The sequence below is a fragment of the Mustela putorius genome, unplaced genomic scaffold, assembly GCF_011764305.1.
Source record: "Mustela putorius furo isolate JIRA1106 unplaced genomic scaffold, ASM1176430v1.1 tig00003859_pilon_pilon_pilon, whole genome shotgun sequence".
Lineage (NCBI taxonomy): Eukaryota > Metazoa > Chordata > Mammalia > Carnivora > Mustelidae > Mustela > Mustela putorius.
In genome coordinates, this window is record NW_025422011.1 from 1,568,699 (window position 1) to 1,580,070 (window position 11,372).

At 60.8% G+C, this 11,372-nt stretch overlaps 2 protein-coding genes across 2 annotated transcripts; both read left to right on the plus strand.

Annotated features, from left to right (window-relative positions):
- Nucleotides 1-688: 688 nt before the first annotated feature.
- PEX16 (peroxisomal biogenesis factor 16) lies at nt 689-7,760 on the plus strand. Its single transcript, XM_004763170.3, has 11 exons — nt 689-1,760; nt 1,963-1,998; nt 2,796-2,872; nt 3,178-3,311; nt 3,448-3,548; nt 4,490-4,570; nt 4,657-4,812; nt 4,919-4,991; nt 5,124-5,243; nt 6,916-6,980; nt 7,607-7,760. The coding sequence occupies exons 1-11, from the start codon at nt 1,649-1,651 to the stop codon at nt 7,663-7,665; spliced, it is 1,014 nt and encodes a 337-aa protein (XP_004763227.2). The 5' UTR covers nt 689-1,648; the 3' UTR covers nt 7,666-7,760.
- A 2,542-nt stretch (nt 7,761-10,302) lies between these two features.
- CUNH11orf94 (chromosome unknown C11orf94 homolog) lies at nt 10,303-11,341 on the plus strand. The gene is made up of 3 exons (XM_004763169.3): nt 10,303-10,691; nt 10,891-10,964; nt 11,157-11,341. Exons 1-3 carry the CDS (start codon nt 10,588-10,590, stop codon nt 11,276-11,278), a joined length of 300 nt encoding a protein of 99 aa, XP_004763226.1. The 5' UTR covers nt 10,303-10,587; the 3' UTR covers nt 11,279-11,341.
- Nucleotides 11,342-11,372: the final 31 nt, after the last annotated feature.

The window sequence follows — 11,372 nt, forward strand, 5'->3', positions numbered from 1 at the left end:
TGGGAGAGAGGGCACTGCTGTGGGAGACGCACATTGTGGTCCATTTGGCCAATGCCATGTCACATGACCTGGAACAAGTCCTTTCGCCTACTGGGGCCTCTTATTCCCCATCTGTGAAAAAGAGTTCACACCTAGCTGGCAAGGTTGCCAGAAAGAGTCGTCTAGGAGTAAGCCTGGCATCCAGGAGGTGGTGAGAAACCGTGTTGATGATGCCCACGACTGCCCCCTCTGTTCTCCAAGAACTTTAGCCTCTCCCGAGGCCCCTGGACACATCTCCCTGGGTCATCATTGCTTAGCATGAGTAGGGAGGGTAGCTGTGTTTCCCCACCTGATATAGAAGAAAACTAAGCTGGAGAGGAGGGAGAAGGAGTGGGGAGGTCTAGGAGGGGCTGTGGCTTCCTAGTGAGTCGTGTTGTTGAAGCCGCCTAGGCTCTGTGGTCAGACTACAGCAAGATTCGAATGTGGCTGGGCGTTCTTAAGCAGATCCTTTCCACACCTGCTGATAATATTCCGTAGAGGGAATCAGGTAAAACAACGTGTTACTACTTTCAGAGTTCCCTGAACCAGCGAGTCAGGTCCCCAAAGGCTCAGACCCTTGACCCCACCAAGGCCCCTCCCCTTTCCCCACAGCCAATCAATGGCGGCTTCCCCAGAGCGTCAGATGCCCCGCCTCTGGCGGCTCCTGTCCCGCCACAGCCTCTTTCAGGGAGGCCGCCCGGTTTGGGAAGATTCCCGGTATTCTCGCCCGTCCGTTGGGGAGCCGCTGAGGACCGGAAGGTGCATCCGAGGGCCGAAAAGCGCTCTGAGATTGAGCCGGAGTTCAAGGAGCAAGGCTCCCCTCAAACCATTTTACAGATAGGAAAACTCGAGACCCAGAGAAGGGAAGCGCTCGACCAAGTCACCCCAAGCCAAGAACCGAAGGCGGAAACAGAGTTTTCTCCGCGAGGATGGGACTGCACACCCGCAGAGTGCATGCGGGAGCTGTGGCCGAAGCCCAGCACTAACAGTGGCTGACCAGGGATCGAGACTGCGTGGAGGGCTGGATTCTTCCTTGCCTCGGTTTCCCCAGCACTACCTCTGGTAGGGGTCGGGAGACGAGGCAAGTGGCCAAAAAGACGCCTGCCAGGACTGTCTCCGCGCCTCCTCAAGTCTGATCGTAATTCCTTTAGCCGACTACCTCCCCGCCCCCTTAAAATACGGTCCTCCCGTTCGAGCCTCTCGGTGTTCTATTGGAAAGACTCTAGGGTCCTAGTCCATTCTCTAGAATGAACTGCTCAGACTACCGCGGGAGCTTCCCTGGAACTGCTAACTGCGCAGGCGCAAGGGCCGCCTACCCGGAAGGCGGAAGAACCGGGTCCCGACGCCGCGGGGAGGGTCGGGGGCGGAGTGTGTATTAACCAATGACCTGAAGCAGCAGGGAGGGCGGGATCAGGCTCGCAGTTGCTAAGCGCTACCCTGGAGGGAGGTGATTTAGGCAATGGGGTGAAGGGTGGTTCAATGGCCCTTCACGTCATTATCCTTCTGGCCCTCGGAAGTTAAGCAACGAAGAGGCGGGCCTAGGACCGGAAGCAGGAAGGAGGGCGCAGGAAGAAGGGTGTTGCAGCTGGTCGTGCAGTCGGTCCGTGAGTCTATCCGTCCCGAGGGCAGGATGGAGAAACTGCGGCTTCTGAGCCTCCGCTACCAGGAGTACGTGACTCGTCACCCGGCCGCCACGGCCCAGCTGGAGACTGCAGTGCGGGGCCTCAGTTACCTGCTGGCAGGTGCTACCCTGACCTTTGCCCCAGCCCTTAGGGGCTCTGACCCCTGACCCCCACTGGCCCCTTCCCTTCGGAATCAGAATAGTGATCGCTGTGCTTGAGGAGTTCCGTCCAGGTTCCCATCGGGCATAGGGAGGGGACGTCTGCGCCCGAAGCCGCAGGCTGAGGCGAATGCTCACCGTCGCCTCCTGTGCCTTCTCCCCAGGTCGCTTCTCCGATTCGCACGAGCTGTCAGAGCTGGGTGAGTGGGGCTCTGGGGTGGGTGGGGGGCGGCGAGGCTTCCCAGAGCGGGGACCACCCCGGTCCGCAGTCCTAGGCTTTCCGTTACATGGTCCTGTACTGAATCGGACACAGTTCCAGAGTCCACGGTCTTGACGTCTTCCCCCCGCCCCCCAAATAGACCAGAGACAAATCTGGGGACCTTGACTGGTCTGGCCACTGACCCAAGTACCTTGCCTGCCTTTGCCCAGTTAATCTTCCCTGGAGTTATAGGAGGTGGGTAGTGTAACTGTCCTCAGTGTCCAGTTAAAGGGGCAGCTCAGTGAGGTTACGGGACAACTACTGATGATCCGAGAGGCAGGATTCAAGCCCAGATTTCTCACATTCGAGGAGCCTCAGACTGTAACTGCCTCAGTCATGTTTGCCCAGGGAGCATGGGAGGTGGAACTGGAGCTGCCTCTGGGCGGGGTTGGGGGCGGGCAGGCTGCAGAGAGAGGAGGCCAGGAGGCAAGACCACCCATCCATGGCTGTGAGAGCGAGGGGCGGTTCTGGGCAGCCGGCCAACCAGGGCTCTGGGGCAGGGCAGTCACTGCTTTGTCACAGAGATCAAACCATCCCTTCGTGTTCCAGCCACCCACACGAGATCTTACCCGGGAGCGGGGAGCTCTGAGGAAGTGGGTGAGGAGGCGGGTTGGTTTCCACACAGTCTGGGGCAGGAGGAGTAGAGCAGGTAACAGGTGATCCCTGCAGCTCTGGGGAGAAGGGGAGGGTGGCGAGGCTGCAGGAGCAGCCCCTGAAGGCCACAACTCTCCCTCTCAGTGTACTCTGCCTCTAACCTGCTCGTGCTGCTTAATGATGGGATCCTGCGGAGAGCGCTCCAGAAAAAGTTGCCTGTGGTGAGAATTCTGGCTGGAGCTGAGGGCGGGAAGCTTTGGGACTGCGTGTGTAGCCTGTGTTACCATCTCAGTGTGAGACATGCCCACGTCTGCTGAGGTTCAGGCCGTCTCATCAGGGGAAGGGTCGAGTTGTTAGTGCCCCTGTCTCAGATGAAGAGACTGAGTTTCAGAGGCATAGGGTAGCCTCTGCCCCCTGGAGAACTCAGGCCTACACGGGTAGTTTTAGGGGAAAATCCACCTCCCCTAGGGGGATGGCCTGGGACTGGTCCCCCCAGCCCTGACCTCTTGGCCTGGGGTCCTTGCAGTCGCTGTCCCAGCAGAAGCTGCTGACATGGCTGAGCGTGCTGGAGTGCGTGGAAGTGTTCATGGAGATGGGGGCCGCCAAGGTGTGGGGTGAAGTGGGCCGTTGGCTTGTCATCGCCCTCATCCAGCTGGCCAAGTACGTCGGGACTGAGGAGGGCAGGTCCTGGGTGGAGGTGACTCTGGCCAGCAGTTCGGATGGGGTTCATCAGAGCACCCCTGACCCCCTGCTGGCTAGCCATCGCCCCCGCAGCCGTGTCATACTCCCAACCCAGGGCTGTCCTGCGGATGTTCCTGCTGATCTGGTTCAAGGCTGGCCTCCAGACCTCACCCCCCATTGTTCCGCTGGACAGGGAGACCCAGGCACGGCCCCCTGGTAAGCTGTTGCCACTCTCTGGAGTGGCCTGGCACATGGAACTAATTCGTGGGTTTCGAGCGGGCCGGCGGGAGTGGCGTGTTGTCTGTTCAGGGAGCACATCTATCCCCAGCAGTTCAGTTTGTTCTCATTCCCCTGTATTGTACAGAGGGAAAAAAGGATGAGGGTAGAGGCATAATCAGAACTTGAACTCAGGGGACGCCTGGGTGGCTCAGTGGGTTAAAGCCTCTGCCTTCGGCTCAGGTCATGATCCCAGGGTCCTGGGATCGAGCCCCGCATCAGGCTCTCTGCTCGGCGGAGAGCCTGCTTCTTCCTCTCTCTCTCTCTGCCTGCCTCTCTGCCTACTTGTAATCTCTGCCTGTCCAAAAAAAAAAAAAAAAAAAGAACTTGAACTCAGGACTCCCGGCACCATTGTCTTCTTTTTTGTGGGTGGCAGGAACGAGGGACAGCATGAGGTGGAGACAGAGGTCCTGCCAACCATGGGCCTTGTTCTGGATCTCAAGTGCCACAGTTGTGTGAGGCTGGGTACCTGGCAGATCTGTCCTTTCGGGGCTTCGTACTCCTTACCGGTTGGCCTGATGCTTCTGGCCCTCGATGGGGACCATTCTTTGCTTCTCCTCCTGATCATATTGAATGCAAAGGCCTGAGAAGGCCTGGGCTCTCCCTCTTTCCCTCCCTCCCTCCAGTCCCCAGGGAGGTCTGGCTTCTTGGCTGGCTCCCCTGCCACCGGTGATGCTGCACTTTCCCCAGGCCGGGGATGGTGCTGACCCCACATCACTGGCGACTGCGTCCTGCCTCAGCTGCTGCCTTGGTCCAGGCTTGTCCACGCTCACCTGTTCTCCCCTCAGCGCCCCAGGAGCGTTCACGGCACGCATGTTCTCCACAGGCTCTGCTGGAAACGTGGCCCTCTGACAGCATGGCCTTCTGTCTGTCCCTGCTAGATGGTGACCAGAGCACTGACAGCCAGGAGCAGTCGTACGTGGGGAAACGGTCAAACCGAGTGGTACGAACCCTCCAGAACAGTAAGTGTAGGATGTTGTGGCCCGGGCGCCTCAGGGCTGAGGTCAGCCTGGGCCTGACTGCTTAGCCGTGGCCCTTGTTTCTCTAGCCCCATCCCTGCACTCGAGGCACTGGGGAGCCCCCCAGCAGCGGGAGGGGCGGCAGCAACAGCAGCAGCGCGAGGAGCTGAGTGTCACCCCCACCCCTCTGGGCCTGCAGGAGACCATCGCAGAGTCCTTGTATATCGCCCGGCCGCTGCTGCACTGTATCCTCAGCCCACACGGCTGGCCAGCCCTGCAGGACGGGCCGATGGGGAGCGGGGGGCGGGGTGGGCCATGTGCTGGAGACCTCCTTGACACCATGGCCATCAGTGCTCAGCCTGGGCCTGTGGGGTCAGCGGTCGTGGACACCCTGGCTCTTCTCTGGGGTCGTGGATGTGACCAGGTAAGCCTGGGCCTGGCTGGAGAGACCACTCCCTCTGCTGGGTTTTGTGCTGCAGACCTGTCTCCACTGGAGCAGATGGGGGGGCCCCCCTCCCCCGTTGCTGGTCCTGACTGTGTTCCCTCCTGCCCCCAGCCTGAGCCTCCTGAGTGACAGGAAGGGCCTGAGCCGGAGGGAGCGGCTGGAGCTGCGGCGACGGACCATCTTGCTGCTCTACTACCTGCTACGCTCCCCGTTCTACGACCGCTTCTCCGAGTGAGGACGGGCCCCAGGAGGGGCGAGGCCCACCCTCGGCCTGCACCCACTGCCTTGGGGTGTTCAGGCCCCTGGCCTAGCCCTGGGCGTGCTGAGGATGGGGCCGTGGGGATGGAGGGGGGGCTTTCTTCCTGCTGAGTGGTTTGGAGCCCCACATTGCAGAGAGGCCCTTGAGGTTCACAGAAACTGGGCACCTTAAACCGAGCCGCCCAGCTGGCCTGTGGCAGAGCCAGGGGCCACCTCCATGATCTCTCTTAGCCTCTCCCTACCTTGCCCAGCCCCCGTTGTCTCCTTTGAGGGCCCAGAGCTTCCGGCCTTAGCCAGGCTCAGAGGGCCCACTGGCGGCAAGTTGGGGGGTGGCTTGGGACCAAGTGCCGCAAGGTCTGCCGGGTGACTGCCTGAGGTGTGACTGTGATCTGGAGGGGCGGGGGTGGTCCCTGTACAGCGACGGGGGCCAGGAGACAGACGAGAGGCTCCTGTCTTAATAAGTCCTCTGCTGGAAGACTGCAGTCATACCCGGAATCACATTTCCTGCTAGGACTGCACAGCCTCTGTTTGGGTTTGGTTTGCTTTGTTTCTGAGGCAATAGGAAGTGAGTTTGGGCTGCAATTAATGCCACCTCAGTGAGAACAGCCGGGCCTGGCTGTCCCTGTTTCCAGCTAAGTTTGCAAGCTCACAAGCTACTAAAGCCAAATCCTATTCCCTGCTCTGAAGGAATATTCCAGAGACTTACGTGGACCATATGAGCTCCCCCCACAAACGGTCTGCCCTTTGCAGAGGAAGCATAGCCCCAGGATCTTGGAACTGAGGCATTTTGAGGTGACCATACCAGCAGAGGTGGCCCCATAGGCGGCTAGCCTCTAGTTTGGCTCCTGCCAAGCAGACCAGCCTAGTACCCTTACAGCAGTGGCTCAGACTGAGAAAGGTGTAGAAACCTGCCAGAGAAATTCCTGTTTCCCCAGAGGACAGGGAGTGGGCTGCTGAGCGGCTCTGGGGCACAGGCTGTGTGGGGAGCCCCCTGTCCTTCCTGTCAGAGACCGAGTGTCATCTCTGGGACCGGGCTGCCTTCCAGTTGTGTGACCTTGGGCAAGTTACTGAACCTCTCTGTGCCTCATCTGAATGACGGGGACATGATTGTGCCCGCCTCAAAGGGTTGTGGGAGGCCTTCTGTGACCTCAGACATACGGGAGTGCTTGGTACAGAATCACTCAACAGATGCCGAGTCTTGTCATCATTTCTCTTGTTACCATCCCCAGCACTGTCGTGTCACCCCAGGTCCTCCCATGGGAAAGTACCATCTCTTAAAAAAAAACAAAAAATAAGGCTTTGGCCCTGGCCCCTTCCTCTGAGTGTGCCTCCCTCAGGGGGCCTGGTCACTCAACATTGGCTCATAAGGTTTCAGCGTGGCTCAGCTCTTCTGGTTCACGGGGCTTCTCGAAGGTGGGGCTGTCCTTCTGGGCCCTCACCATCCTTGTGCTGGGACTGGCCCATGTGCGGTGCCCCAGGAATGCGTTGGCTCAGGAGAAGGAAGGGCAGGACGAGGGAGGACTGTGTGTGGTGCCGCGAGTAAGGCCAAGTCCGGAGCTGAGCTGTGGGCGGTCCAGGCCTATGGCCGGGGTTGTAGGCACCGAGACCCCCCCACTCAGCCTGCTTCCTGCTCATGTCTCTGCAGGGCGAGGATCCTCTTCCTGCTCCAGCTGCTGGCAGACCACGTTCCGGGCGTTGGCCTGGTGGCAAGTAAGTGCAGGATAGGGATGTGATGATTACAGAGTGTCACGGGTCTGTCCAGTGGCCCGTGTCCTTGACTATTGTCTCTTAATCTCCTTGTCATTTGATTCTTGACAGAGTCAGGAGAGGGAGCCCAGAGAGTCAGGTTGGGCGGGTGACAGCTCCTGGGCAGGGCCAGGCAGGCACATAGAGCCTCAGGGGTGGCTGGAAGGGGGTGTCCTGTCCTGGGAGAAGTGTAGGGCCACCCTGGGCTGTCAGCCTTAGCTGCCCCGGGACCCCGGAGCCGTATACCCCTGGCTTCTCTGGGGCTTTCTGGTGCCCACCAGGCTGTTTGGAGCTCTTCCCTCAGCAGAGAGGCCATCAGTGTCCACAGTGGGACCAGCCCAGTGGCTTCTTGAAGCCTGAGGGTCTTCTTGCAAAGGGGACAAAGGTCGCTGCTGCTGCTGCTGCTTTCCTAGGGGCGGACTGGTGGGAGAGTCTGTGGGGCTGGTGGCCCAGTAGAGCTGGTGGCCCAGTAGATGTGAGCAGCCGGGCTGGGGCTGCTGAGGCTCCTGAGAACGGCCTCAGGTAGAGCAGAGTCAGGTTGGGGCCAGGTTGGAGTCTGGCCCTCAGCCCCGAACTCCCTCTCGTTCCAGGGCCGCTCATGGATTACCTGCCTGCCTGGCAGAAAATTTATTTCTACAGTTGGGGCTGACCTATCCCAGGAGTGGGTGCAGGGAGGGGCAGGGGTGCCCCAGCCGCTGGGTCCCCCAGGGCCCCTTCACCCTAATAAACCGACTCTGGCAGCGAGCCCGCCTGTGGCGTCTCCATCCCACTGCCCGGCGCTCCTGGCACCCCCACCCAGCAGCCAGGCCACCCACGCACCTCCCGAACATCTCTGGCCGTGGAGCCACTGCCTCCTGCCCCTCATCCCTGGGCTGAGAACCCTCGGTTGGGACGGGGGCCTGGGCTTCTCCGGCCACAGAGAGCTGGGATCTGGTCTCTGCAAGCATGGGAAGCCGCTGGCCATGGCAGCTGCAGAGGTTAATCCCACACCTCTGTCCCCGATCCTGGTGACAACAGACAAGGCCCAGCTGGGCACACAGTGCCTGTGTGGCCTCTGGCCAGAGCCTCTGTCTGCCCCCTCCCTGCAGGGCCCTGTCGCTCCAGCCTGCCAGCCTCTCTGTGCCAGAGCCTGGTGAATGGTGGGCCCAGCTTGGTTTGGGGACTGCTGGAGCCCCCAGCCCCCATTTGATGGCAGGAGGTTTTCTCCCATAGGCACCAGCCAGCCATGGGGCCAATGCTGGGGACAGGTGTCAGAGGGACTCAGAGCCTGAGCGGGTGCAGGTTCGGGAGTGTGAACTGGGGTCTCCATGCACACTCCCTGCCAGCTCCCTGGAGACCATGCAAACGCGCACACGCACGCAGCTGGGGAAGGTGCAAGTGCCCAGACCGAGCGACCAGATGGCTGATCTGCCTGGCCTGTCCCCTTCTCAGCCGCCACCCCTGTCCCCTGTGAACAGACTGTCCTCTCCTGCTGCAGTGTCTAGCCCAATGAGCCGCCCTCTGAGTTCCAAGGGCTCCATCTGCACCAGCCTCTACCCTGCCTCATTTCCTCTGTCACTTTGGGGGGAGCTGTGGCGGGGGGCAGCCTTTCCCTGCCACCCCCCTACCCCGAAGGCACATCCAGGTCCAGGACTGGAGGGTGAAAAGGACAAGCTCTTCAGGGAGGTCACAGCTTGGAGCCCTGACTGTTGCCGGGCATGTACCCTATAAGTGGCGTCTGGCCCGGGGCTGTCCGCGCAGTGGGAGGAGAGCAGGCCTCCCCGCCGGGCACTCACCCACCAGCGGAGACATGGAAATGAGGCATGCGGGGCGTGAGAACAGGTAGGAGCGAGTCCCTGAGGAAGGCCAGGTCCAAGATGGGAGAGCAGAGGACAGATGCCTGTGGAGGGCACACCTGTCAGGGAGGCCTCTCTTCTAGTGGGGGTGACCCTGCATCAGTGCCCTGCAGGCTTCAGCTGGGAGACGACATTGTGCACAGCAAGTCGCAAGAAACTCAGACCTGCCTCCGGAAGGCAGCGGGGAGGGGAGCATTTTAAACCTCATCCCTGGGACGCCTGGGTGGCTCAGTCGGTAAAGCATCTGCTGCCTTCGGCTCAGGTCCTGATCCCAGAGTTCCGGAATCAAATCCCCCATTGGGATCAAATCGGAGTCCTTCAGCAGGGATCTGCCTCTCCCTCTGCCCCTCACCGTGCTCGTGCTCTCAAATAAAAACTTGCTAAAAAAAATACACCTCACCCCAGCGGTCTGGTGCAGGGGCTCCCATCGGGCGGTGCTGGAGGCTGAGCACAGGGACACAGTGGCAGAATCCTCCAGCAGTGGATGGGCCTGGATTCAGGTAGGCTCGGGAGTGGGTGTGGCTAGAGGAAGATGGTGGCATCTTAGAGGCAAGGAGGGTGAGGGACGAGGGACTGAGTTGGGCAGAGTGTCCAGAACTGTGGGTTCCCGGCCCATAGAGGATGGGGACCCGGGCTTGTTGAGGGATAGCTGTGTCTAGGACACAGAAAGGGAGATGACCACTGAGCAGTTAGCGTGTGGGCTCAGAGCACACAGGGACAGTCTGAAGGAGATGCCAGCACTTGTCACCCTGGGGGTTGCTGAAGAACAGGAGCCAGGGATGTCCCTCTCCCGGCCTTGGGCATGTGGGCAGTTACGGGTGAGGAGCTGGGCCCCTGGAAGGTCTGCTAAGAAGCGATGAGGTTCCCAGAGTGCAGAGCCCTGTTCAGCCCTCGGGTTCTGAGTGCACAGGTCTGGAGCGGGCTGGGGTTTTGGAGGTGAGCTTGGGCTGCGCGCTCCGACGGGCCGGGAGGAGCCTGGCTCCATGCTAGCACGTTGCATTTATTCAACAAATCTTGACTGAGCATCTACCGGCTGTGACTGGGGATCCTGCCTCGAACAAAACCAGTCTCTACCCTCGGGAAGCTTCCACTCTAGGGAGCAGGCTTTGCTACTGACTCAAAAGCCCTCTGTCCAACCTCAGGGGTGGTGGCAGGGCCTGGGGAGCCCCGGCGCTGGGCTGTTGGAAGCTTCGCAGAACTGGGTGGGGGGGTGTCTCTTAGAGCAGCCCGACCCCCGGGCCAGGGCTGAATGGCCTGCTTGATGCTCTCTGGCTGGAGGACGGTCCCGGCGTCACTGGGGGGGTTGGGGGGAAACAGGGCGGTGGCAGCAGGAGGCCGGAGGCCGCGGAGTGGGAACGGCTGGGGCTCCACGTACCTCTCCTGCATGCCACTTCTTGGGCACCTAGGTATGCACCTTACCTCAGAGACGAGAAGGCGGCCCGCAACTGACATGGCCGCCTTGCAGGAGACAAGGTGGGGCTAAGAATGGAGATCAGATGCCAAAAATCTATGCCCTTAACCCTCGGGCAGTGACACTAGAGCAAGAAACTGTTTGGCACCTGTTGGCCGACAGCATCGACAACATGAAATGAAGACCAAAGCTCTGCTGGACGTTTCTGGCCTGGCCGAGCCCTGGAACCCTGCCCTTTGTGAGGCGGCCCGGGAGTGGGCAGCAGTTCCGTCTTCTGCCGGGGGAGGGGCAGGCAGAAGCCAGGGGACAGGGACCTGAATAGGAGATGGTTCTCGCCATGCTGGGGGCTCTGCATCCCAGGGCTGGGCTGAGCCTCTTCCTCCTCTACCTCGTCCTGGCAGCTGCACTCCTCCGCCCCCAGCCACTGAGGTAACACCCCAGGGGGCACAGGCTCAGGGGCCCACAGGTGAGGCTCTGTCGTGCTGCCTCCCACTCCGCTTCCCAGAGGACTGGCTGGTGCCATAGTCCTGGGTGTCGCAGCTCACGCAGTCCCCCACCCTGAGCCCTCACAGGGAGGTGGTTAGTGGCCTAAAAGGGCCCAGGCTGAGCACCCCAACACCTCCCGCAGGCCTCAGCGATCTGTTCCTGAAGAATTTTCAGCCCCTCTGCAACTCTCACAGCCACTTTCTGGCCTAGTGGATGGTAATATCTCAGCCCTGCCCTGCCCGGCTGCCCTCCCCTGCCCTTGCCCCGCGTGCCCCCCACCCCCGGGGACACATGCCCTAGGGGAGGGCACCCACACCCAGCCTCCGGGGCTTTTCATCCCAAATGGCACCATTCTGGGGTGATCTTGGTGGATTTACCCCTGCCACCCACACCCTCTTCTCTTCTCAGACTATGGGGTTCGACCCAAGCACCCCTGGCCACGAGGGCCTCGACCCCTCCTCTCCCGAGCCCAGCAGCGCAAGCGTGATGGGCCAGACATGGCCGAGTATTACTACGACGCACACCTGTGACCGGCGCCCATTATAAAGCTGTTCTGTGCAGCCAAGGCTTGGGCTTTCCTGACACGGACGCCAGCTGGGGCCGGGGGGAGTGGTGGTGGGGTGG